Below are 25,294 nucleotides of genomic sequence, written 5' to 3'. Positions count from 1 at the left end.
GATACGATTCCCAGAATCACTGGATTGTTTTGAAGCAGGATAGGTTCTGCTGCCCGACTGTCACTGGGCCAGGATGTTCTTGTTGGCGCTTCAGAGCTTCCACTTCAGCCCTTTGTATGTTCCAAAAGAAGGTACAGGGCTTCCCTAGTGGCGCAGTGGTTGGGAGTCCGCCTGCCAATGCAGGGGACACGGGTTTGAGTCCTAGTCTGGGAGGATCCCACATGCCGCGGAGCAACTGGGCCCGTGTGCCACAACTACTGAGCCTGCGCTCTAGAGCCCGTGAGCCACAACTACTGAGCCCGCATGCCACAACTACTGAAGCCTTTGCGCCCTAGAGCCCATGCTCCGCAGCAAGAGAGGCCATCACAATGAGAGGCCTGCGCACTGCAACAAAGAGTGGACCCCGCTCACCTCGACTAGAGAAAGTCTGCGCGCAGCAACAAAGACCCAACACTGCCAAAAATAAATTAATTAAAAAAAAAAAAGAAGGTACAGATTTTGTGGAATGCAGGCATTAAGGGAAGGGAGGCTCAAGTAAGGTGAAAGAGCTGTGGGGAGCTTCTCATCAGCGCGGAGTCTCAGATTTGCTGGTGTTCGTGGGTGCTGTCGTTGACTGATAAGAAAACAAGCTGAAGGAGCAGAGGTGCCCGTTAGGAAAAAAAAGAGTAGCTCAAACTGACTGAGATAGTGCAGCCATTCTGTATTACTAGCAAGTTTTTTTTTTGGGGGGGGGGGTTGGTTGTTGTTTTTTGGCGGTATGTGGGCCTCTCACTGTTGTGGCCTCTCCCGTTGCAGAGCACAGGCTCCGGATGCGCAGGCTCAGCGGCCATGGCTCACGGGCCCGGCCGCTCCGCGGCATGTGGGATCTTCCCGGCCTGGGGCACGAACCTGTGTCCTCTGCATCGGCAGGCGACTCTCAACCACTGCGCCACCAGGGAAGTCCCACTGCTAGCAAGTTTTGATGAGGAGTGCGAGACTTCTGATTTTGTCAAGTTACAGTTAATACATTTTAAGAACCCCTCAGGATGAAAAGTGGCCCCTGGTCAGGGCTCAGCCCTATAAATGAGGGTTCAGAGGGAGCAACAAAGCTGTTTAGAGCCGGATCCGTGGACTTCAGGGTGGCAGGGTGTCTAGGAACCTCCTGGAACTTACTGCAAAATTTTGTTTGTAAATACTTCAGGGGAGAGGGCCTGGAGCTTTCACTAGCTTTTTAAAGCAGTTCTTGACCCAGCAGTTTGCATGAAAATGGATGCCCAGTCAGGGTGGTACGAGTCTCCCTGCCTGTGTGCGGTGGTTACCCTGTGTGAGTGCAGGGCTTACCTGTGTCTTCTAGGAAAAGAGGACACAGACCTCAAGAGGCCAGATATCCTATGAGCCGGATGCCTGAGGGAGTGTGTGAAAAAGGAGTGGAATCGAACAGAAAGGAACATTTTCCCAAGCTAAAGATGTGGACACAGAAGGAGGAGGATTGACTGACCAGGATTGGAATGAAATGGAGAAAAGCAAACAAGCTGACTCTCCAGGGGGAAGACTTTGCGACCACAAGAATGAATAGGTCGTGGCCCTGTCATCCTAGCAGAGGTTGGAGCAGCTCCATTAGTGGGGAGTTTTCAGGAAATGTGGGTGTGATGGAAGGACAAGCATGGCTGACCTTGAAAGGGGCTCTTCTGGAGGCCTGCACGCACTACTTCCCCACAGGACTGTTGGGCAGTCCCTAGAATTGCCTCTACCATTTCTCTCGCATTCAGCACACACAGACACCTCCTGAGAGCCAAATTCAGGACCCGCTTGCCATAGCAGAAGAGTCATGAGCACAGTATTTGAATTGCTTGTATTTTGAGATAGGAGTAGCTCTTGGAATAATCCAGAAAGTATAGTTTGAGGGTTTTTTTTTAAAGAAAGAAAGTCTGATATTACAGATTCAAGACTCTTCATAATAAGGCTCTTTGCACTGAACTAAAGAAAAATGTCAGTGGTCGCTACCATTCTCTTCCTGTGCTTCATGGCTGCCATTTCAAGAGTACTGGTTCTTCCTTCATTGGAAGGAGAGGGTATCAGAGGGGTCTCTCTAGCTATCCAGGGTAGGAGCTGTGTCCCCTAGAGGTTTGTGGTGTGGACAGCTGTGGGCTGGGCTCTCCCGTTCCCCACTGGAAACACCTATGGACCCTTCAGATGGTCTTTTTCGGGAAGTCTTGTCTCTGAAGTTGTGACCACAGTGGTTTACTTGATGAAAAGGGTGTTTGCAAGCCGAGGGAGAAAGTTTCTGCGGCCGATTGGAGTTCCCTGCCTTCTCCCAAGCGCACTCTGCCCCTCAGCACATCTGGCTTTTCCCTGCTCGTGAATCACATTTCCCACAGCATTTATCTCTGACCTTCTCCGCTGTCTTCATGCCCTTGAACCCCACCCAGCCCCCTTCACTCTTTGTCCTACACTTTTCCAGAGATCGGGGCCATCCACTGTGAGTGCTCTCACCTTCTCTCTTCTTCCCCTCGGGATCTCCTCCCCCGTCCCCTCCCCTTTTCTTCCTGCCCTCTCCAGGCCACTTTTCCTCTCTCCTGGATGGGTCGCCTTGGCACTACTTGGCACTACTCCCTTTGCTCTCTCGCACCGCATCTTCTTTTTGTACTGGCTTCTTCCCCTGCCTGCAAACACGGCACAGGCCTCTGTCCTGCCTGCTCAACAACATCCCTGTCCTACTGTCCTTCTGGAAGCGGTCACCCACACTCATTGCATTGCCTCTACTGCTGGACATTCACCTATCCTTTTTTTTAAAAAAAAAATAAGTTTATTTATTTATTTATTTATTGGCTGTGTTGGGTTTCCATTGCTGCGAGTGGGCTTTCTCTAGTTGCGGCGAGCGGGGGCTACTCTTCATTGCAGTGCGCAGGCTTCTCATCGCAGTGGCTTCTCTTGCTGCGGAGCATGGGCTCTAGGCACACGGGCTTCAGTAGCTGTGGCTCGCGGGCTCTAGAGCGCAGGCTCAGTAGTCATGGCGCACGAGCTTAGTTGCTCCGCGGCATGTGGGATCTTCCCAGACCAGGGCTCGAACCCGTGTCCCCTGCATTGGCAGCAGATTCCCAACCACCGTGCCACCAGGGAAGTCCCTCACCCATCCTTAACCCAGAGCGTCCCAAACTTTTTCCCATCATAACACACGCAGAAGATGTTGCTGTTTGAGTGGCACGTGGCATGTGTGTGCCAGGCTGAGGAAAGGCAGGGCTCTGGTTGCCCTGAGGACGAGAAGTGCTGTGGCAGCATCCCTGTAATCCATTCCCAGCACATGCCTGAGATCTTTGCAATTCGACCCTGTCCGCCGCCCCTCGCCATACTTTGCCCCCTAAAATAGCCTTCCTAAAGACCACCAGTAACTGAATGCAAAGACCTTTTCTTTGTTTCCGTCTTCGTTGACATCCAAGTGGCATTTGACATACACTAGTGGTTGAGCGCTCAGACTCTGGGGCGGGCCTGCCTGCGTTCAGTTCCTGGCTTTGCCGTTCTCTAGTGGTATGACCTTGGGCAGCTTATTTAATGTGTCTCTGCCTTGCTTTCCTCATTTGCAGAATGAGGATAATAAAATACCTACCTCCTAGGGTTGCTGTGTGAGTTCAATAGTTGCCGTACGGAAAGTGTGTAAGCGGTGCCTCTCTCGTCAGAAGTGCCGGGAGTGTCTGCTGTAGCTTTTGAGTCCCCCTTCTCTGAGGCCCTTTCTCCTGTTTCTCCTAATATTGGACGCTCCCAGTCTTTCTCCTGGCTCTTTGAACTCCCTTGGTTTTTGTTTGTTTCCATTCTCCAGTTTCTCTTTTGGCTCCCCAAAATGGAGGAGGGCGTAGAGAATGCAGCCTCGACTCTCCTACTTCCCTTCTTCCCTTCTTGGACCCTCTGGTCGATGATGCCAGCTCCCACCTTCAGCCCAGTCATTGCCCCAGGCCCCGAGTGCCTGCTGCAGATCGCCCTCTGGATCTCCTCCCTGCACCTCAGACCCAGGAGTCCCCAAAATATTTGAATGTTTTATTTTTGTTTTAAAAGTAATAAATGTTCATTATAGAGAATACAGACACATGGAAAGTATTAAACATCTTTAATCCCACCACTCAGCAAGCACCACTGCTGAAAGGCTCTCCAGCTGGGCTGCGTTTCCCCCAGGGAACATTTAGCAATGTCTGAAGACATTTTTGGTTTTCATCTCGGGGTTTGGGGGAGGTGCTACCGGCATTTAGTGGGTAGAGTCCAAGGATGCCACTGAGCATTTTACAGAGCACAAGAGAGAATTAGCCCAGTAGTGCCAGGGCTGAGAAACCCTGTTCTGGACCTTTGTCTCTACATAAATGCTCCAAATAGAGCAAACTGGAATTGGTTTTCTCTCTGCCTCCGTCCTGCTTTGCACCTGTGTTCTCTGTTTCTGTCCATGACCGCACCTTCTCTTTCAGCCCCCATCAGGTCCAGTAAGATTCCCCACCTGTCACATCTTCAGCGTCCATCCCTTCTTCTCCCTTCCAGTTTGGCATTGATGGCCACTCTCCCAACTCATGAGAAAGCCTCCAGCAGGCCCTTCGCCTCAAGCCTCCTGCTCGGCCTCGCCCGTGCCTCCCGTGTGCTTAGAGGCCGCTCGTCGACTTCCACCGCCTGCAGAGTCCGTGCCCTGAGCTCCCTAAGGGCAGTAGCTCCCCATATGACTGCTCTTTGTACCCCGCCAGAACCAAGTGGCGCTCTGAGCACAAAGCCGGCGCTCAGTGGATCTGTAGAATCTGTACGAATGAATGGTTGCGTGAAAGAAAAAGCCGAAAAACATTCTCCCTCACAACCTGTCCGTCTTTGCAGATCCTCAGTGAATGGTTTGGCCAGACTGTCATCCGCTCCTGCACCAAACTGAGCTATGAACATGCACAGAGCATGATTGAAGGCCCCACTAGGAAGATCCCCGAGGAGGAGCTGCCCCCCGTCTCCCCGGAGCACACCAGTGAGGAAGTGCACCGGGCTGTTTTGAACCTCCACCGTATCGCAAAGGAGTTACGCCAACAGCGGTTTGTGGACGGCGCACTTCGTTTGGATCAGGTCAGTCGCTGCTTTTTTGTCAACAACCAGCAGGTTTGACTTCGGCCAGAACCTAGTTTGTGTGAGGTTTCGCGTGGCAGTCCTGGGCTCCCCCCTCCTCCTTTCCTCAATCACTGCGCTGAAATAGTGTCCTCTGAGGCAGGCAGGAACCACCCCCCACCTGCCCTGCCAACTCCACAGGCACCCAGGGCCTGATGACATGAGCCAAGGCGAAAGCGTGGTGTCTGTCTGGGTGGCTCCGTGACCAGAACTCCCATCTGGTCTTCCTGGTGAGGCTGGATCCAGTACTTGATCCTCACCCAGTTTCCATCTCACATCCCTCTTACGGGAGTTGGGAACAGGAATCATGGAAGTGTAGAAAGCAGTTGACCAATATCTGATTGTTAGGCTTTAAAACAAAAGTGTTTCTTCTTATCCCTTGTCTTCCAAAAAGATTTATATGTTTACAAATATCTGGATTAATATCTGAAAAAGCAGAGAACTGAGGAGACTGTAGAACGTTGGCTGTTGAAGAAAGCAATGGCCCGGAATAGTATCGATTGCTCTTGAGTACCACGGGCATGCTGCCGGCCCTCTGGGACTCAGACAGCTGCCACTCAGACCTGGTCGACTTCCACGTCTGAGAGTTGGTAATTCTTAAGATCCAGCAATTCCTTCCTCATTACTTGCCAGTACGTTACAGAGTAGAGCCTTTGTTCCATATCGTGCAGCCTTTTTCTTCTCATTTATATTTCTTACCCGAGCCCCAGAGAACTCACTCTCCTCCCCTGGTCTCTGTACGCTGTGGGAAGTCTCTGGGAGTTTGGAAAATGAGTTGGGCCACACGATTGGCTGAGGGAGCCGTTCGTCAGACCATTGGCAGAGCGCAGCCTCACAGAGACTTCTTTCTCTGAGCCTTTCCGCTTGGAGAGATCTCAAAGTAGAGTAGTTTATCAGAAATTATGATGAATTATGAGTAGCTTATCAGTAGTTTAACAGCCTTGTTTTAAAACTTTCTAATTGGGGCTTCCCTGGTGGCGCAGTGGTTGAGAGTCCGCCTGCTGATGCAGGGGACATGGGTTCGTGCCCCGGTCTGGGAAGATCCCACATGCCGCGGAGCGGCTGGGCCCGTGAGCCTTGGCCGCTGAGCCTGCGCGTCCGGAGCCTGTGCTCCGCAATCGGAGAGGCCACAACAGTGAGAGGCCCGCGTATCGCAAAAAAAAAAAAAAACTTTCTAATTGAAGATTTCATTGCGTCCTACTTTTTGTGGTAAACTTACACAAACGCTTCTCAGAAGGCATGGCAAACAGTTGCTGCTCTGGGCCTACGAATAAGTTAGCGGCTCTTGGGACAAATGGATCATCTGTTCTGCCTGTGCTTGGAGGAGTCAAGGCATCTTCTGGAACCCTCATGCCCCTCCTTCCCTTGCCTGGGCTCAGGTAGCCTGAGCAGACCTGCTTGCTCGAGAATGCCACTTGGGAGACAGTAGGCAGAGCGGCTGCTGAAGGAGATGGCAGAGCCAGTGGAAGAGGCGTCACGGGCATGGAAGAGGATGGAGGATCTCCTCTCCTTCCTTTAGTGAGATCATCCTTTGGGGCGTGAAGCTCATTCTCACCTCCCAGCGGCTGCCTGGTTGTAAATCCAAGGACGTTTCTCAGTGTTTGCTTCCTGGACTTCTGTCCTGCCTTTGGCCCAGGAGAGAAGCAGAGAAGCAGACTGGTTCTCTGCTTCTCTTCATACATCTCTAGTCATGTCCTGCTGGTCCCTTTGCTGGAGCCTCTTCCTCTGCTCACCTCTTTATGGTTGGCATTCCCTGGAGTCTACCCCACCCTCTTTTTCTCTATCCACACTGTCTCCCTGAATGAATTCCTGTGTTCTTATGATTTTAATTACCAGTTAGATGCTGATAACACCAAAATTAGTTTCTCCGGCCCTGCCCTTCTTCCCAGGCACTGCACAGGCCTCTCCACCTGCGTCCCTGGACTCCTCACCTGGCTGCCCCACGGTCCTCTCAGCCAGTGCTCGCCGCACCTTCTGCCCGACACAGTGAGCAGTGCCCACGGTGTGCTGCACGTGCTGGCTGTGCTCCCTTCCACCAGGAGTTGTGTGTATCAAGGGTCAGCCCTCTTTATTCCCATCCTGCTACACCAGTTGTACATGTTGTTATAAGTGTGCAGTTTAACTGAATATTAGGTAAACTGATCAAGTAAGAACATTTTTAAAAGCTGGTGTTTCTGTGAAAACTAAGTTAAATTGTTTGGAAACACTCGATGAAGAAGAATCTCCAAAAGTTCTGCTGTTTGGGTGTGACAATTATAGAAGAGTGGGGAAAAGATCATAAAATTCAGGAGGGGGCTTCCCTGGTGGCACAGTGGTTGAGAGTCCGCCTGCCAATGCAGGGGACACGGGTTCGTGCCCCGGTCCGGGAGGATCCCGCATGCTGCAGAGCGGCTGGGCCCGTGAGTCATGGCCGCTGAGCCTGCGCGTCCGGAGCCTGTGCTCCGCAACGGGAGAGGCCACAACAGTGAGAGGCCCGTGTATCGCAAAAAAAAAAAAAAAAAAAAAATTCAGGAGGAATTCTGTACTGAGATTGCTTTACAGATGTCTAAGCTCTCACTCTCTTTTAATGAAACAAAAACTATAAATTATACATGATGAGTTACGAGTAGTTTATCAGAAAAAAGTATGTAGAAATCCAATTAACATACCTTTTCAAAAAGCTTTACATTTTTTCTGAAAGTGAATGAATGTAGATTTATATAAATTAAGTAAAACAAATGTTTAGTTATGTATGTATCTCTTCTGTATGATTCCCCTCTTTAGCCAGCTTCTGGAAAAACTAACCCACCACTGCTTCAGGCACATCAAATGAGAGGGTTCTGCTATACCGTTTTAGAAACCTTTCCCCATCAGATTGTTATAAAATTGAATTGAATTAAATATGTTAAATATGCTAAACACTGTAAGAGACCATCAGCAATCTCAGCTCGCATTAGGAGGGGTGTGGTAGTCAGGGTGGAAGAATGATCACAGTTTCAAGTTGATACTGATCTGTTGGCATGTCTTAGAGTCAGAATTTTATTGCTGAAAATAACTTTTTAATTAATTTTTATTGGAGTGTAGTTGATTTACAGTGTTTTCTTTCTGCTGTACAGCAAAGTGAATCAGTTATACGTATGCATATATCCACTCTTAGATTCTTTTCCCATAGAGACCATTACAGAGTATTGAGTAGAGTTCCCTGTGCTCTACAGTAGGTCCTTATTAGTTATCTATTTTATAGTATATAGTAGTGTGTATATGTCAATCCCAATGAAAATAACTTTAGATACCTGTATTTCATCAGCCCTCTCAATTTATAGATTAGAAGCTGAAGTCCCCAAAGGTTAGATGAGTTGCTTATATGCAAGAAACCCAGATAGCCCACTCTTTGTTCGCTTTTCCTCCATTTACACCATGCTGACTTGAGAGAGAAAAGTTTTACTTCAAAGTGAGAAAAAAACCCCTTCAAGTCCTAATTAGGTTCCAGTTAATTAAGGTTTGAAAATAATGGAATTGCATCCTTGGAGCTGGTTCCTTGGTTCCCCAGAAAACAAGTGTGTGGACCACAGCTTTAGAAGAAGGAGCACATCGATCTCCTGTAGCGAGGGACACTGGCAAGATCCTTTATAAATCAGCTAAACGGCCCCATTCAGCCGTCCCTGCGTTTGTTCTCCCGTGCCTACTGCCTGCGTTTGCCCTCGCGAAAACCCACTTCTCCTCAGTGCTTCTGGCATAGCCTGCTGTTTGGAGTTGCTCTCTGATGCTTTGTTTGCCCCAGTTCACTGTGTCCTCGTTTTTGGTGGCAGTCCTAAAAAAATATGTCCTCCTACACCAGCCTCAGTTAGAGAGGGTCCATGAGAGGCCTCCGTGAGAGGGGACAACATCTGTGTCACGCTGTGTGCCCTTGAACGCAGAATAAACCTGCTAAGCCAGCAGTTTTGCCTTTCCAAGAAATCAGTTTACTGTGATGATCTCCAGAATGAGTGAGGTGGAGGACACCAGCGTGGGGCCTATTTGTCAGGTCGAGGACAGACTGGTTTGGAGGTCACAGTAACCGCAGAAACACAGAGCAGCTCGGTCACTAGGTGATTGCAGGCAACAGTTTAGGCCAGAGCTGCCTGGCCCATGTCTGAGACAGTGCACCCTCAGGCCGCAGGGCCACCTGAGCTGGCTCCAGTCCCCTGGGACCACCTGCCTGCAGTCCTGTGTGCTTACCCAGTGTATGCTCAAATATTAGCAAGTTCTGTATGTACTGTGGTGTGAAACAGACTGCGAAGCACTGCCTTCGAGGCTGGTTTGACTACTCCAAGCATCTTTTTTACCTAGAGGGCGAACCTAGTTCTAAGAGGTCCTACCTCAGTGAAATGATGCGCCTTTGCTTCGCTGCCCCGAAAGTCAGTGCAGGTGCCGAGTGCATTCTATGTGCTTTTTGGTTGGGTGAGTTGAATAATATCCCTTGTTTTCTGCTGCCATGTTAAATCTAGAATTGAACGCAGGTGCTTTTGTTATTTTATTGATTTATAACACGTCACTCCTGTTTCTTAAAAGGAGCCTCCCATAAAGGGAGTCCCAGACTTTTCTGTGTTTGTAGTAAAGTAATCATAATGGCTTATAATGATACGCAAATCTTGAGCTTTGGGGAAGGGGAACCGTGAGAGGCCTCCACCCCCTGCTCTGGTTGGGGGGGGGTGCGCAAGCTCCCTGGCACTTCTGTTTGTGCACACCTGGTAGCCTGCTCCCACCTAGGGGTGGAGGTGACCCTGCCTGACTCTGACATGATAGGATGACAAGGCCTCGCCTCCTTTTGGAGTTCTGTGCCTGGGCCGTTGCCTTCAGAAAGGATAGCAAGGGAGGATAGTGGGGTGCTAAATAGAGCCCCCAAACAAAAACTTCTTAGGGAATATTGACTGTTTTCAGGAAACTACACCTACAGCTTTCTGGCGCTTTCTCTCCAGCCTGACCTTGCTCAGTCAGGTGATAGCGGTTAGAGGCCACTCTGTGTGAGGGCTTCTGGAGAAACAAGCATGACTGCGGGAAACTGTGCCACTTCTGGGGTCCCCGGCGGGTGGTCAGGGGATGTGAATGACTCCTGCTGAGCCGTTGACTTTCTGAATTTAGAGAAAGTTATAGTGAAGAAAATCTGGTGTTTCCATCGAACTAAAGGAGCCTTTACTAAATTCTCAGCTTCATCTTATATGATTCCCACCTGGCACAGTTCTGAAGCCCAAACCTCAGGCAGTTTCTTTGAGTGGACTTGATCGTAAAGGTAAACTTATTGGTGGAAGCAATTTTTAGATACCTTGGGACCCAGGCTGCTGTGGAAGACTCTTATGGATGACCTTGGCCTAGCCCAGCCTTTTAAGTAAGGGCTCGGCAGACTGTCTGCAAAGGGCCAGCTAGCAGATATTTTAGGCTTTGTAGGCCGTCTGGTCTCTGTCTCAACTACTCAACCCTGCTGTTGTAGTGTGAAAGCAGCCAGGGACAAACAAATGAGTGTGGCTGTGTCCAGTACAACTTTATGGACACTGAAATCTGAATTTCATATAATTTTCATGTCACAAAACAGTATTCTTCCTCTGATTATTTCTGAATCATTTAAAAATATAAAAACTGTTCCTAGCTTGCGAGCCATACAGAAAGTAGGTGGTAGGCCACATTTGACCTGTGGTCCGTAGTATGCTGACCCCTGCTTAAATGAAATCCAGCTCTCTTACCCAGTCAGCTTTTAGCAGCCCTTCTCCACCGCACTGGGGAGTTGGACTGCTAATGGAGAACATTTGCGCTGAGTTACCTCTCGGGATAGTTTCACGCAATTAAGTAAATTATTCCTTTGATTAGTATCATGCTTAGCAGGTCCAGTTGGAGGCTAAAAGTAAAGGAATGAATCCGTTTAGCACCAGTTCCCTTACCCTATTTACGGTCAGGTAGCTTTAATTAGCCTGAAGCAAAAAGAGCAGTGGTTCTTAATTTCCCACCTCTGCAAGCTCAGCAGCCTCTTCACAGTCAGATCTCATCCCATCCACCCCGCCTTCCTGAGCCCACCTGCAGAGACACTGGCTCTGCCATCTGGTACGATGCCGATGCCGAAGGTGGGAAGACAGCCATTGCAAAACCTGACTCACAGAAGGCTGTATGGCGTTTCTCCCCCCACACCCCCGACCCCTGCTGCTGTATGTAGCAACGTGTTTTGTTGGATCGTGCATTTAAAAATATAGTTAAGTATGTTTCTGTTCCTTATCTACAATGCAGTTATTTTTAAGAAATGAGCATTCCAGCTCTCTGCTGTTTTAATTTTTGTACAGTGTGATAGTTGGTGCAAGGTAAGAAGGATGGGCATAATCATCCTATCTGGCTCTTCCTTGATCTTATTATTTATGTCATCACTTGAGCACAAGAGTAAGCTACTGATCAGGCGGTTGGATATGTTTGTAGACTTGGTCTCTGTTTTCTTAGTCATAGAGTCCTCCCTTCAGCAGCATGTCTTCAGAAAGCATTTATTGGGTACAGAAAGCAAGTATGTGGTAGGTGCTGGAAATGAACAGTCCCCGTCCTTAAGTTTATAGTGTAGTGAAGGAGCCGGCAGACCACACAGAAAACGTTAAGTGCTGTGACAGAGCTGTCGCAGAGTGTGGTGAGACTGCATTGGAGAGGATGGGCCCAGTCTCGGGATCAGGGAAGACTTCCCAGCAGGGGCGGTGTGTACACCAAGGCCTTTAAAAGACTTGAGGGGCTAGCCAGGCTCCGAATGCACGGGGTGGGGCACTTCATGCAAACTGCTGGCGCAGGCGTGGCAGGGGCGAGGGGTGGCGCCTTTGGGCAGCATCGCATTGCTCCAGGTCGTGTGGTGTGGCCTGAGAAGAGAGAGCAGCTCGAGGAGGGAGCAGGGACCAGGCCGTGAAGTCTGCAGGAGCGGGCTCGGGGAGCCACGGGACGATTTCAGATACAGAAGGGACATGATCAGAACTGTGTTCTAGAAAGAGCTTACTGGCTGTAGTATGGAGAGTAGACTGAAAGAAGAAAGTAAAGGAAGCTTATATTCCAAGAGAGAAATGACAAGGGCCCAACCTGAGATCGAGCCCCTGGGGAGAGAGAAAATCACAGGTCCGAGCGAGGAAGGAGTATCGGCAAGCCTTGACAAATGGACTGTCCTGATTAGATGTGGAAGGAGCGGGGCGGGCGGTGAAGGAGGAGATTTGAATCAGGGGGTCGGGCTTCAGGTTCAGGCATGTGCATTGATGCAGTACCATGGACTGACCAGGAAATACCTTAGGACAGGAGAGCTGAGAAGAAAGCAGATGACTTCCACTGAGGGTCTGTTGCGTTTGAGGGGCCAGCTGGAGACAGAACAGGTCGAGATGTGGAATAAGCATGTGGGCATAGAGGTCTGGAGGTCAGTCAGGAGGGCTCACCTAGAGGTAGCCATTTGGGAGCCAGCAGCCTCAAAGTGGTCCTTAAGCTGCAGAGAAATGAGCTGTAGTGGGGAGGCATGTGGCACCAGACGCACAGGAGGGCGAGAAACACTTCCTCCTGCTCTGTTCTTAGTTCCTCCACTCTGTTCTTAGTTAGGCCCCTTTGGTCCCCACTTTTTCCTTAGAAAGGAAGCTTTAAATCAGGTTATGAAAGCAAAAGTATATTCTTGTTAATATTTGGGTATATTGTGATTTCTTATGAATTTCCCACTTCAGGTAGGAGGGAGGAGTGGTTAGCGTAGCATACATGTAGTTTTTATATTCTGCATTTTAATATTACATAAGTTGTTCCCCATGTCATTCAAAATTCTTCTAAAACCTTATAATGCCTATGTAATATTCCATCATACGAATATGCTCTTAAACATTTAACCTTGCCCCAATTGTGGATTTTTAGTTTCTGATTTTTTGATACTATAAATAGTGCCGTGGCCATCTATGTTCATAAATCTTTATTGTGATCTCTGGTTATTTCTTTAGGACAGTCCTGGAACTGTGCTGATGGGGTCAAAAATATAGACATATTTAAGAATTTTGAAACATTGCCACATTCCCTTCCAGAAAGATCACAGCAGTTTATCCTCTTTCCAGTAGCCTGTGAATAAGGGCACCTATGATGGAAATACCTGTCAGGTGTTCTCTGGCTACATGGAGGGGGTGGGAGTGGGGGTTGGTCACTCTCTCTCTCTGAGTCAGACTAGGTCTCCTGAAATGTCCCAGTGACTGTGGTCTTGGATTTCATCTTTCCTATTGTTCAGTGTGTTACAGCATAGACTCTTCCTATTTGCATTAGCTATTATTAAAAAAAATACTCATAAGGGTCCTAGACTGTAAAATGATAAGAGAGGCGGTTCAGAGCTTCTTCCTGAACTCGGTAAAGTCGAGACTGGAGAGTGGTCGCCTGCCCCGAACAAAGTCCTTCTTTCTACTCCTTAGACTCAATAAGAAACGCATCCTATTTGAAATGGTGCTGAGAACTATCGTTGCAGTCTCAGATCCTTGGAGAACATTTGTAACCTCACTACCCTTTTTTGTTGCTCTCACGTCCTGTGTGTAGCTGTCACACATTGTTTGGGTTGGCCTGACATGAAGAATTAAAAGGAAATCCAACTGAATTAAGACTAAAGAGGACAGAGCTGCTCTGTGTCATCTCTGCCACCGTAAGAATTGCTGCACTTCTCTTTAAGGTAACGGTAAACAGTACAGGAAGGCTTTTACTAGAAGTTCAGAGCTTCTGGTTAAATGTTGACAGGCAGCGCATCACGTCAGCCGTGGAGATAGTTCTAGAATCAGGGAGGCTTAAAGAGTAATTATCACCCTGTCAGAATTTTCCCCTTTTTCCCAGTTACCAGTTTCACTAGTATGAGCAAGATTTTCATCTTCATCTGTTCGTCTCATTTATACATGTATCCGCAGCGAAGAGTCTGTGCTCTTTTGAGCCCTTCAGTCCCCAGGCTACCTAGGATGGCTCTGGGGCGCAGTGGAGCAGCTGAGGAGGGAACCGCCACCGCCTCCAGCTTTCAGGGAACGTGGGGCACAGGACTCCCCAGTCAGAGGGTATTGAAATCTTTCCCTTGAAGGAGAGGTTGGTTTAGTAATCACACTAATTTCCTATGGAACCAGAGCAAACAAGCCACATTTATGCATCCCAAGGCGTGGACAAGAGACAGCCTTGAAAACCTGACCTAGTTGTGTATAAGTAGCGCTAATTACACCCACTTGTGTGAGTTGGTGACTGTTTGTGGCTTGTTAGCATACGCATAAAAACCAACCTGTATCATTAAGTGCCGGAGTAACTCTGCTGAGCAGCTTGTTATTATAACCCTAAACTTTTCATGTGCTCACTCTTCCTTTAGGCATGTCACATAGTCAATTACTCATAATTTTCAAAAATTGGAAGGAATACAGGTAGTATTATTCTGGAAGTTGTTAAAAATACAGACTCAGACATGATTTCCGGCTCTCACTGGACAGATATTTCTTGAGTTCCTATCGTGTTACAAGTACTACTACTCATAGTTCTATGAAGGTGCCTTAGGCAGTGGAAGACAGACTTTCCACCCTAAAGTTGCTTAGTGAATTTGTGAAGAACTCTGTGTACTTACAAGAAACTTCAGTAAGATAAAAGCAAGGGCATAGTGAGTTGACACAGGGCTAAAGGAATACCCAACCTGATGGTTCTTAAGTAGATGGGATTAGTGAAAGAAGGCTGCTTGGGAAGGGAAGCCCTGAATCCCATGGTAAACAAAGTGAAGGACATGATTGGTGAAGAGCTGAGGGTCACCGATTGCCCACCCTGTTGAGATTTAAGGGTCGTGTTCCATCACAGTCCTGTCCCTTCTGAGTTCTGAACCACTGAGAAATAGACACACAAGTCCACCGAGATCAAAAGATTCCATCTATTACTGATAAAGTTTGGATTAGAGAAGGCAGCTTGAGCCAGTTCGAGCGTTTGGAACAGCCCAGAAGTTGATGCTGTAAAAAGAAACTCTGATTGTGGGCTGATTAGAGGGGGCAGAAAGTAGTCAGAGGCAGAGAGGGGAACGTGCCCTCTACCCGACTGGGGGCCGGGGATACTGGGCACAGAGTCCTAGCGTGGCCTTCGCTACTAGGTGCCCTCCAGTGCAGTGGCTGCCAGTGAGGACCAGTAGCTGATGCCCTTGGTCAGAATGGCCAGAATATATCCTCAGCAGAGCTCTGAAGACTGCTTTTTATATAACTTTAGCGAGTAAGCATGGCTCCCACTCCACCCCTAGAAGCTTTTCACTTGCCTTCCGGTTCTTTCTGCTTGCCTATTATCCAGGCTCATTTCGTATAGAACGGAAAAGCTCTACCCCCACCCCTGTAAACCTTTCTTAGTTTCCAGGAAGCTGAAGACTGAAACTGAATCCTGCTGCAGAGAAGCTTGCACTGGCCAGCGCATCCATCCCGCCTCCCGCTTAGGGCTCCCAGAGCACTTTGTTTATACGTGTCACCTGTCTTGATCACGTTTTCATGTTGCCTGGTCATTTTCCATTTGCTTCCCTGTCGCCTTCCCTAAAGCTGTAAGTTCCCTAAGAGTAAGGACAGCATCTGTTCACCTTTATATCTCCAGCCCCTGCCCAGTGCTTGTTGTTAAGGGTGTTTCAAGGTCTCTAAGCATCTCTGTACATATTGGTCTTTTTAAAAAGACAATGGGGCAGTTGTGATCTGGGAGAAGGACTGTAGCTCTAGAAGAGAGGTGTGCTTATGTAAGAGAATTAAATGCTTATTATGAATCAGAGAGGTTTCCTCCTCTTTTGAATGAAAGGGTTGGGTGTTTGATTACTTGCCAGGGCATACAGGGTGTAGGACAGGGTGTAATGAGGGCTTTCTCAAGATGGAGCTGCCTGGACAGGTGTGAGGAGCCGGGAAGCTTTAGCACCCCAGGGGGCTGGCAGTGCTTCTGAGGCTTCCTGAGCACTTCTGTGCTCACCTCTGTATCCTCAGACCAAGCTGTGCCCCTCAGGGAGCCCGGCAAAAGAGGCTCTCTGGGGGAAGGCAAAGAGACCCCCAGTGTGCCCCCCTGGAAAGGGAGATGCTCAGGCTTGTTGGAGACCTGATTTGCCAGCGTGGCAAGGTGGGCAAGGCACCAAGCCCCCCCACCTGCCTTTTGCAAAGAGTCCTCCTGGGGTGAGCTAACTTCAGCCGCCATCCGCCCTTCCCCCATGGGGAGATGGAAACGATCTGTATACCATGGTGGGATCCCCAGCCTAATCCTCCCTCTGGGAATTCTGATCAGAGCCTGCTTTTGCTTTTAATGGAAATGATTTCCACAAGACAGAGTTTCTGTATTAGTTGCTGCTGGGCTGTCTGAGAAAAGAACTCACATCACAGCTGGGGTTGAGATTGTGCCCAGATGATTCAAACTTAAGTCCCTAGCATTTCCAGGGGGCAGTGAAGTGAGACAAAGGGCTCTCACTCTGACAAGATGGTATATAAGAAACTTCTGGGGGTCGAGCGGGGCAGTGGCCAGTGCCTCCGTCCTCTCTGTGGTGAGCCTTTCAGGTAAAGTGGCTTTGACAGACGGGACAGGTTTGGCTCCTCCAGGGCCCTGCCTTTTGGGTAATTGTTCTCATGATTAGGAAGCTCCTGGACTCTCCCCTTTCTATTCACAGGACACTCTGCACGTCCTCGTCCTGCCCCCATGTCACACCCCACGTCACTTGAATGTGAGCCAAACAGCTACGTAAGAGACATGGAATCGTTTGACGTTAGTAAAACCTGCACTGGGGAAAAGGAACCCTTGCAGCTGATGCTTAGATTTCAACCATGACTGCCTCTTGGGGCAGGCCCAGTTGATTCCGATTTGCGTGGTTCTGCAAGCCGGGGGCTCTGCCGCTGTTCTGTCAGCTGTCTGTCCTGAACTCCGCTGCCGGACTGAGTTCCCCCAAATGCTGCTTTCACCTGTCACTCAAGAACCTGCAGTCTCCTTAAGCAGATTTCATGGATAGTGAGATTTCCATTAATATTCTGGGATGATATAGGATTGCAAGGTTTTATTTTGCCAAACAAGAGTATTTTCTTTCTTTTCTTTTTTTTTTTTTTTTTGCGGTACGCGGGCCTCTCACTGTTGTGGCCTCTCCCGTTGCGGAGCACAGGCTCCGGACGCGCAGGCTCAGCGGCCATGGCTCACGGGCCCAGCCGCTCCGCGGCATGTGGGATCCTCCCGGACCGGGGCACGAACCCGTGTCCCCTGCATCGGCAGGTGGACTCTCAACCACTGCGCCACCAGGGAAGCCCAAGAGCATTTTCTTTAAAAGCCAGTTACCATCTACTTCCTGCACGATTTTATAAATGAAAACATTTTAGCACCAAAACAAAGGAAGACTTAACTTCACCGTTCAGGGCAGTCTCACGTTGACTTGGTTGAGCTTTGTGGAAAACCTATTTCTCATTTTGTTGATCTCAGACCAGCGTTTGCGAGCTGCTGGATTGTTCCATTGGATCCAAATGCCCCCTGGCTTTGGAGGCCCTCGGTGGTGCGGCCGGTATTTGGTGTTCCCCATTTCCCACCCACCCGTCTCCTGTACTCACTCGTCCTTCCCTGCCTTCTCATGGCCTGGGCCTCCACTTCGCTCCCCCCAGCAGGCCCCCCACTTCTTCCAGAAGCCGCTTCCGACAGGCTGCCTCCTTCTCCACGTATCTCCTATCGGTGCCTGATGCAGTACTGCCTGGGTTTTCATTCGCATCATTCTGTGGTTCTGTCTCTTTACTCCCTTCCCTCCCTCCCTGCCTGTGTTCTTGAGTATCAGCTGTGTAGAAGGCAGATACTTCGCTGCAACCTCTTTCTCACTCATAAATCTGCGGTGTTGGTTCAGAAGCGGCATGCTACGAGCTGCTCCTAGCACTCAGAATGTCCCCACAGTCAATGGGTGCTCAAGGACACTGTGCCCATAGATCTTGAAGATGTGGCCCTGTTTGTTATTACTCAGGAAATTCCCACCTTTTTAAAGAATGGTATTATTATAACACAGTTGTTTGTTTTGTACTTCTTTCATTCCCATTTTAAATGGCACGTGACAGACATTTTTAACTAGAGAATTTAAGAGCTTTAAAAGTATTTTATAACTTTAGAACATCCCTTTTGACTGATGTTTTTAATTTCTCACATTTAAAAAAAATATCTACTAGGCACAGAGTACTGTGCTAGATATTGGGACAAAGAGATTAGAACATGGTCCCAGCCCTCAGAGTAGCTTAATGTCTCATGGACAGAATACAGACACAAAGAGAGCAAGCGGGCGCACAGGAAACGTTGAGTTTGGGCTGAGTGTGGAAGTGGCTGCTTTGGTATTTTACCTGGGGACACTAGCTATGCTTTGAAGGGGCCACGTTAAAAGTCAATGAGAAACAAGGTCATTCTGTTTTTAAAAGTCTTCTCCTGTACAAAATAGCAATTAACAATTTGCTGTAAGAAAACACTACAGATACTGAAAGCAAATTGGAAAGTATTTAATTGCCCTTGAATTTTGAACACACCACCCCACCCCCACCCTGGGGCGGGGGTGGGGGGGCGGGGGGAGGTAAAAGAAATGTGCCAGAGTGGGAGGAAATGAGTGCAGACCTGAAGGACAACACCCAGGGAGGGGATCCCAGCAGGTTTCTTATCTGCTTGTCAGCATTAAATTGGCAGTTCCCTAAATAAGAAAGTTTGCTAATGAATAGCAGTCTACTGACTTTGAAGTACATTTGCACTGGGAACTTTTCTGAGCTCTGAGAATGCCAACCTGATTTGCTACGAGTTTTGCTCTGGGAATTACAAGGAGCTCTCCCTTCATTCTCCTGTCCTCCACCCCAGCCAAGTCCTGGGACTTAGCTTTTCCTGCAAGCTTCTGTCCAGCCAAGCTTGCAGTCTTGCTTGCCTCCCCGCTGGCCTGCAGGAGCACACTTCTGAGCTCAGAGGGGAGCAGAGCTCTGCCTGAGCTTCTCCCTGCCCTCCGCCCGCCTGGCTGTCCGGCTTCCAGGCCTGGATTCCTGACTCCCTGTTGCCGAGGACTCCTTCTTGGTCCCTGTGGAGATCTGTCCTGTTTACCCAGAGGCCTAGCTCGGAACTCGTTTGGGGTACATTGCTTCTGCTCCAGACTCTGCCCCAGGCCCAGACTCAGCTCTCCTGTGGCCACCAGCTTCAAGTCAGTGGCAAGAGAGTGTACAGCTGTGAGCATGGGCCTGGGACAGGCCGCCTGGGCTCTGATCCTGACTCTTTTGCTTTAACTTTTCTGTGCCGCAGTTTCCTAAGATAATCGTGAGTAAAATGAGGTAACATGTTTCAGAGGTAACAGTCGGTAAAAGGGAGATGATAATAGTAACTATGCCATGGGGATGTTAGGTTAAATGAATTGTACCCATAAAACACTTAGAACAGTCCCTGACACGTAACACCAAATGGATGTTAACCGTGTGCCCAGATTCCGAGAAAGGCCCCGTTTCTGTCCTCACAAAAGAGCCACCTCTAACAGGGAAGAACCCAGGAAGGGCTACAGTACAGGCCACCAGCAGTAATGGCCTGGAAAGACCTCACCTCATTTGGGATCCATCCGGTGGGTCTGGGTGGAGGGGAAGGATTTGAAGTGGAGGCCTTGGGGCGAGGAAGGCTGGGCCCCTACTGCTTGGCAGCGGCGGGTGAGGGGCGATCTGGTCTGGTTGGGTGTGTGGAGGGAGCACCGCGGTAAGAGACGAGACTGGGGGTGTCTTGAAGCACTCAGCAGTTGGTGCCGGAGTCACAGGGAGAGCAGGCAACCTTTGTGAGCAAGGAAGGGAAGGAAGTAGAGTCGCGCATCACACTCCAGTCACTCAAATAAGAGACACAAAGCATTCCCTTTGAACAGACATACCACAGTTTACATAACCCTTCCTAATGTGGCTACCATTAGGTGGCTTTCAGTTTTTGTTATTATAAATAACACTGCAATTAATATTCTTATGCATTCTTAATCAAAATTGTTTTGGACTGTTTCCTCAGGAATACATTCTTAGAATGACCGCATTCAAGGGAATAACTATTTTTCTGCGATACTTTCTCTTTTTTATTAACTTTTATTGTTGTATTATAAAAGTAATACACATTTGGGACTTCCCAGGTGGTCCAGTGGTTAAGACTTTGCCTTCCAATGCAGGGGGTACAGGTTCGATCCCTGGTTGGGGAGCTAAGATCCCACATGCCTCGGGGCCAAAAAACCAAAACATAAAACAGGAGCAACATTGTAACAAACTCAATAAAGACTTTTAAAAAAATGGTCCACATCAGGGCTTCCCTGGTGGCACAGTGGTTAAGAATCTGCCTGCCAATGCAGGGGACATGGGTTTGAGCCCTGGTCCGGGAAGATCCCATGTGCCGCAGAGCAACTAAACCCGTGCGCCACATCTACCGAGCCTGCGCTCTACAGCCCGCGAGCCACAATTGCTGAAGCCCGTGTGCCACACTACTGAAGCCCGTGCGCCTAGAGCCCGTGCTCCGCAACAAGAGAAGCCACCTCAATGAGAAGCCCGTGCACCGCAACAAAGAGTAGCCCTCGCTCGTCGCAACCAGGGAAAGCCTGAGCGCAGCAACGAAGACCCAACACAGCCAAAAATAAATAAATAAAATAAATTTTTAAAAAATGGTCCACATCAAAAAATCTTAAAATAAAAAAAAGTAATACAAGTTTGTGTTACGAAAGTTTTAAATTAACAAGTAAGCCCAAAATAGCCATCAGTTACCCATCACCTAGTAATAACATTTTTCTAGGTATCCTAAAGCATGTACATTTTTTAGAGCTTTTGACACAAGCTGCAGGATAATTTTCCAGAAAGGTTAGACTAATTTAGGCTTTCCCCAGCAGGGAACAATAGTGCATTGTCACTGCCTCTCACCAAATTGAGAGTCTGGGGGTTCCATTTAATCTTTGTTAATATGGTAGGTTGGAAATGGTGTTTTATTATTGTGTCGGCTTGCATTTGTTTTACTGCTTGTGGGTTCGATCAACTCTTGAGTCGTTTCTTTGCCATTTCTGAGAAAGGGAGAAGCTTCCTTCTGCGGTCACTAGAGTCTCCTGACACCTTAAGCCCTAGACCCACCAGCCACATTTTTAGCCAGAATTACTTTTTTTCCCAACTAAGGTATAATTTACATACAGTAAACTTCACTCTTTTTAGCATACAGTTCTGCAAGCTACACATACCACACTCAAAACATAGAACAGTTCCATCACCCCAGAAAATTCCTGCACACCCCTTTGTAGTCAACCCCTCTCCCCTACCCTCAGCCCCTGGCAACCACTCCTGTTTTCTGTCCCTGTACTTTTACCTTTTCCAGAATGTCAGGTAAGTGGAATCAGACAGCTGGTAGCTTTTGAGTCTAGCTTCTTTGACTTAGCATCATGCACTTGAGGTTCACCCCTGTGTTTTGTGTGTATCAGTGTTCATTCCTTTTTATTGCAGGGTATAAGTGTATACATGGTATAGATGTTCCACAGTTCATTTGCCCATTTGTCAGTTGAAGGATATTTGGGTTGTTTCCAGTTTGGGGCGATTATGAATAATGCTGCCATAACATTTGCCTACAGGGGTTTTTTTTGTTTCTTTGGGTTTTTTTAGGGAATTCCCCCATCTTATTTTTTTTTTAATTTATTTAATTAATTTATTTTATTTTTGGCTGCATTGGGTCTTCGTTGTTGCACGCGGGCTTTCTCTAGTTGCAGCGAGCAAGGGCTACTCTTCATTGCGGTACACGGGCTTCACATTGCGATGGCCCCTCTTGTTGAGGAGCACAGGCTCTAGGTGCGCGGGCTTCTGTAGTTGTGGCATGCGGGCTCAGTAGTTGTGGCTCGCAGGCTCTAGAACACAGGCTCAGTAGTTGTGGCGCACGGGCTTAGTTGCTCTGCGGCATGTGGGATCTTCCCAGACCAGGGCTCGATCCTGTGTCCCCTGCATTGGCAGGCGGATTCTTAACCACTGCGCCACCAGGGAAGCCCTGCTTACAGGGTTTTGTGTGATGGTTGTTTTCATTTCACTTGGGTAAATACCTAGAAAAGGTTGGGTCCTATGACAAGTGTCTATTTAACTCCATAAAAAATTACCAAACTGTTTTCCAGAGTGGCTCTACCACTCACCAGCAATGTACGATAGTTCCAGTTTCTTTACCTGCTTATCAGCACTTGGTATTATCAGGGGTTTTTGTTTGTTTGTATGTTTTAGCCATGCTAATAGGTGTGTAGTGGTGTTTCATTGTGGTTTTAATTTGCATTTCCCTAATGACTAATGATGTTGAGCGTCTTTTTCATGTGCATATTTTCTGTCTGCATATCTTTTTTGGTGATGTGTCTCTTCATATCTTTTGCCCATTTCTTAATTGGGTTTTTGGTTTCTTATTACTGAGTTTTGAGATTTCTTTTTATATTTTAGATATAAATCCTCTATCAGATTTGTGATTTGCAAATATTTTCTCCCTGTCTTTGGCTTGTCTTTTCATTCTCTCTGGCTTATTTTTTTATCCTCTTTTGAAGAGCAGAAGTTTTACATTTTGGTAAAGTCTAATTTATTGAATTTTTTTTATGGCTTGTGCTTTGGGTGTCACATCTAGGAAATTTTTGACTAACCCAAGGTCACGAAGATTTTTTCCTATGTTTTCTTCTGGCAGTTTTATAGTTTTAAGATTTACATTTAGGTTCTCCACTTATTTCCTAGCTCCAGAAGTTTCTTTTAGAAAACAGTTCCATTAAAGAGACACACACCTGAGTAGATTTGGTATGGAGTCAGTCCTAGGAGCCTGCGCAGGCATGGTGCCCTCCAGGAACCATCTGGAAAGGAGGTGTGGGCATCAGAAGCTGCCCAGGAGTGGCTTTTAAACAGATAGTAGGCTTCTCTGGCTTAAGACTTGGCATAAAAGTGAAGATTGTATCCTTTAAAGGAGGGTGAGGATGATAAGAGAAAAACCTCTAAACTTTCTAGATAAATCCTTCTGACTGCTGCCCAAAGTCAGGACAGTGACTGATGCCAAGCCCAGGACTTTGTCGATTACACGCAAACACCCATGTCGGTGACTCACCCGATCATGCTTTAATCTCATAACCGAGAGGCTTTCAGAAATTATAGTCAACAAGGCAGCTTGCTAGTTGTGACTGCCATTGGAATTGGGTTTGCCTCAGAACAGCTGGAGTGTAATGTGGTGGGAAGAAAGCCTGATGTGGGTGAAGGGCCAAGGATTGCTTGCCTGGGAAGGATGTGCAGCTAACGTTTGATAGAAATCTGTGAAATGACCGACCTCAGCCAAGCTAAGTAGAGGCCTGCCATCTTTCATCCATGGGAAAATACACTGCAGCAAAAGTATTCAGAAAACAGCATTGACTGTCCGCTTTGTGTCAGTCATTGCAAGACACAGATGGTCCAGAGGGTGCTCCGTGCTGGGCTGACAGGAGCCAAGAGAAGACTCCTGTTCTAGTGAAGGAGAGCCCTTGAGAGCAGGTTGGAAATGGCTTCTCCAAGGATGTTCCAGACAGAGCAGCGCAAGGGTTTGGTGTGTTCTGGGATTTGCAGGCCTTTGGCATGGCTGTGTCACAGGAAGGGCTCACAGAGGCAGTGGGAGATGTTATTAGACGTGGAACCAGGGCCAATCTTGGAGGACCTTGTTTGCTCTGCCCTGAGATATGAGTGTTTTCTTGAATTCAAATTGGTACCATTGAAGCATTTTACATATGGAAGTGATGGACTAGGACTTTCTTTTTAGAAAGATCTCTCTGGAGGCTCTGTGGAGAATGAATTAGAAGGGGCCAATTAGTGGTCATCTAGGTGAGATGGCTAACCTGAAGTCATACAGCTGACAGGAAGCCACAGGTGAGAAAGACACTGAGGAGGTAGAATCAGAGCCCAAAAAGGGAGGGGGTGGGCACATGGATGGACACTCCTGGGTTTCTGACTGGGCAGCGGGGCGGCTGTGGTGCCACCCAGTAGAGTCCCCCCCGCCCCGCATCGCAGGAGGAAGAGCAGGCGTCAGCTGGGGACCCTGTGAGCTGGAGGCCCCTGGCACCATCCTGTTAAAGGCCGCAAGGCGGCCGGCCTCGGGAGTCTGGTGCACCTCTGCTACCGCACCACAGATTCTCCCTCCACTCAGGTACACACGTGTTCCTGGAGGCATCAGAAACACATGTGCCTTCCAGAGTACAGTAAGCAGGACTAGAAACACGCTATAAAGGCTAGTGAGAGAGGCGGCGTGAGCGCACACGGGGATTGAAGAGCAGCACGTGGCACAGCACGGAAGCCTCTGTCCCCCGCCCCCATGAGCCAGGTTGCCAGACAGGGCTTCCCTTGGGCACGGGGCTGGAGGAGAGCAGCCATCGTCAGCTCTCGGCCTCCCCCCACCCCCTTACCTTCTCCTCTCTCTTCCCAGACAAGCTCTTCTCATTTGTTTTTTTTTAAGAAAAAAGAGTGAATTCACTCCCAGTCCTTTTGAAACCCGACATGTCAGTGATAGATGAGGCAGTATTCTTTAACTTCAGAGGAGAAAAAGTGAGTGAGTGAATGCAAGCCCGGGGAGTTGAAAAGTCCAAGGGAACAGGAGACACATGGGGTGACCCCTCCATCAGGAGGAGCGCCCTCAATCCCACCCCTGCTGGTGCTATGCAAAGGCACAGACAATGCTACTTTCAATAAATCATGAAGGCTCCTGAATACCCATTTTTGTCTGTTTTCAATGGACCTTGGGCATATTGCTTAAGATATGGCCAGCCATTTGTGCTGTGTTCCCAGATACTCAAAGGCTCGAAGTCAAGTGCTCTCTCGACTATATAATGGAGTCTTTGCATAGGGGATTTTGGGGGAGATTTTTTCAGATTTCCATAGCTAGTCATAGTGAAGGTGACCTCGTGGGTAGTGGGGGCCATTGTCACCCTTCAAACATCCATCCTTTGAGTGATGCTGAGCTTTGTGGGGTATCCATGCAGCACCTAATTCGATCACACATCTGACCCCTGCCTCTTTTTGGCACTGTCCCCTTCTCTGTGCTCACTGGGCTGCTGGAGGCCCCTGCACAAACCCTGGCTGTCCTCTGGACGCATTCTATGCTGAACAGAGCTCTTGACTGTTTTTCCCGCTCTCAGAATTCTAGGCCCCCCAGTGGATCTGGCCTGGGGAGTGGCTGCTTGTTCTCATGATGGTGTGCTCACGAAGATGCCTGTTGGAAGCGCCTTTTAAAAGTCCCTGGGTTGTTTCCACAGTGGAGTCTTGGAAAGCAAAGAGAAGAATAACCTGGGGTCGTTTAA

At 48.4% G+C, this 25,294-nt stretch overlaps 1 protein-coding gene across 2 annotated transcripts in view; it reads left to right on the top strand.

The window, feature by feature from the left end:
• The window catches only part of DIS3L2 (DIS3 like 3'-5' exoribonuclease 2), a 373,782-nt gene that overhangs the window by 292,022 nt on the left and 56,466 nt on the right, over positions 1-25,294 (top strand). For both annotated transcript variants that reach the window (XM_060015926.1, XM_060015927.2), the window contains one exon: positions 4,819-5,052. In XM_060015926.1, the coding sequence (XP_059871909.1) occupies positions 4,819-5,052 (234 nt within the window). The remainder of the gene's footprint in view (positions 1-4,818; positions 5,053-25,294) is intronic.

This window comes from Delphinus delphis, chromosome 7 (assembly GCF_949987515.2).
Source record: "Delphinus delphis chromosome 7, mDelDel1.2, whole genome shotgun sequence".
In the NCBI taxonomy this organism is placed as follows: Eukaryota; Metazoa; Chordata; class Mammalia; order Artiodactyla; family Delphinidae; genus Delphinus; species Delphinus delphis.
The sequence above is the reverse complement of the archived record's forward strand: the minus strand, read 5'-3'. Positions and strand labels throughout refer to the sequence as shown.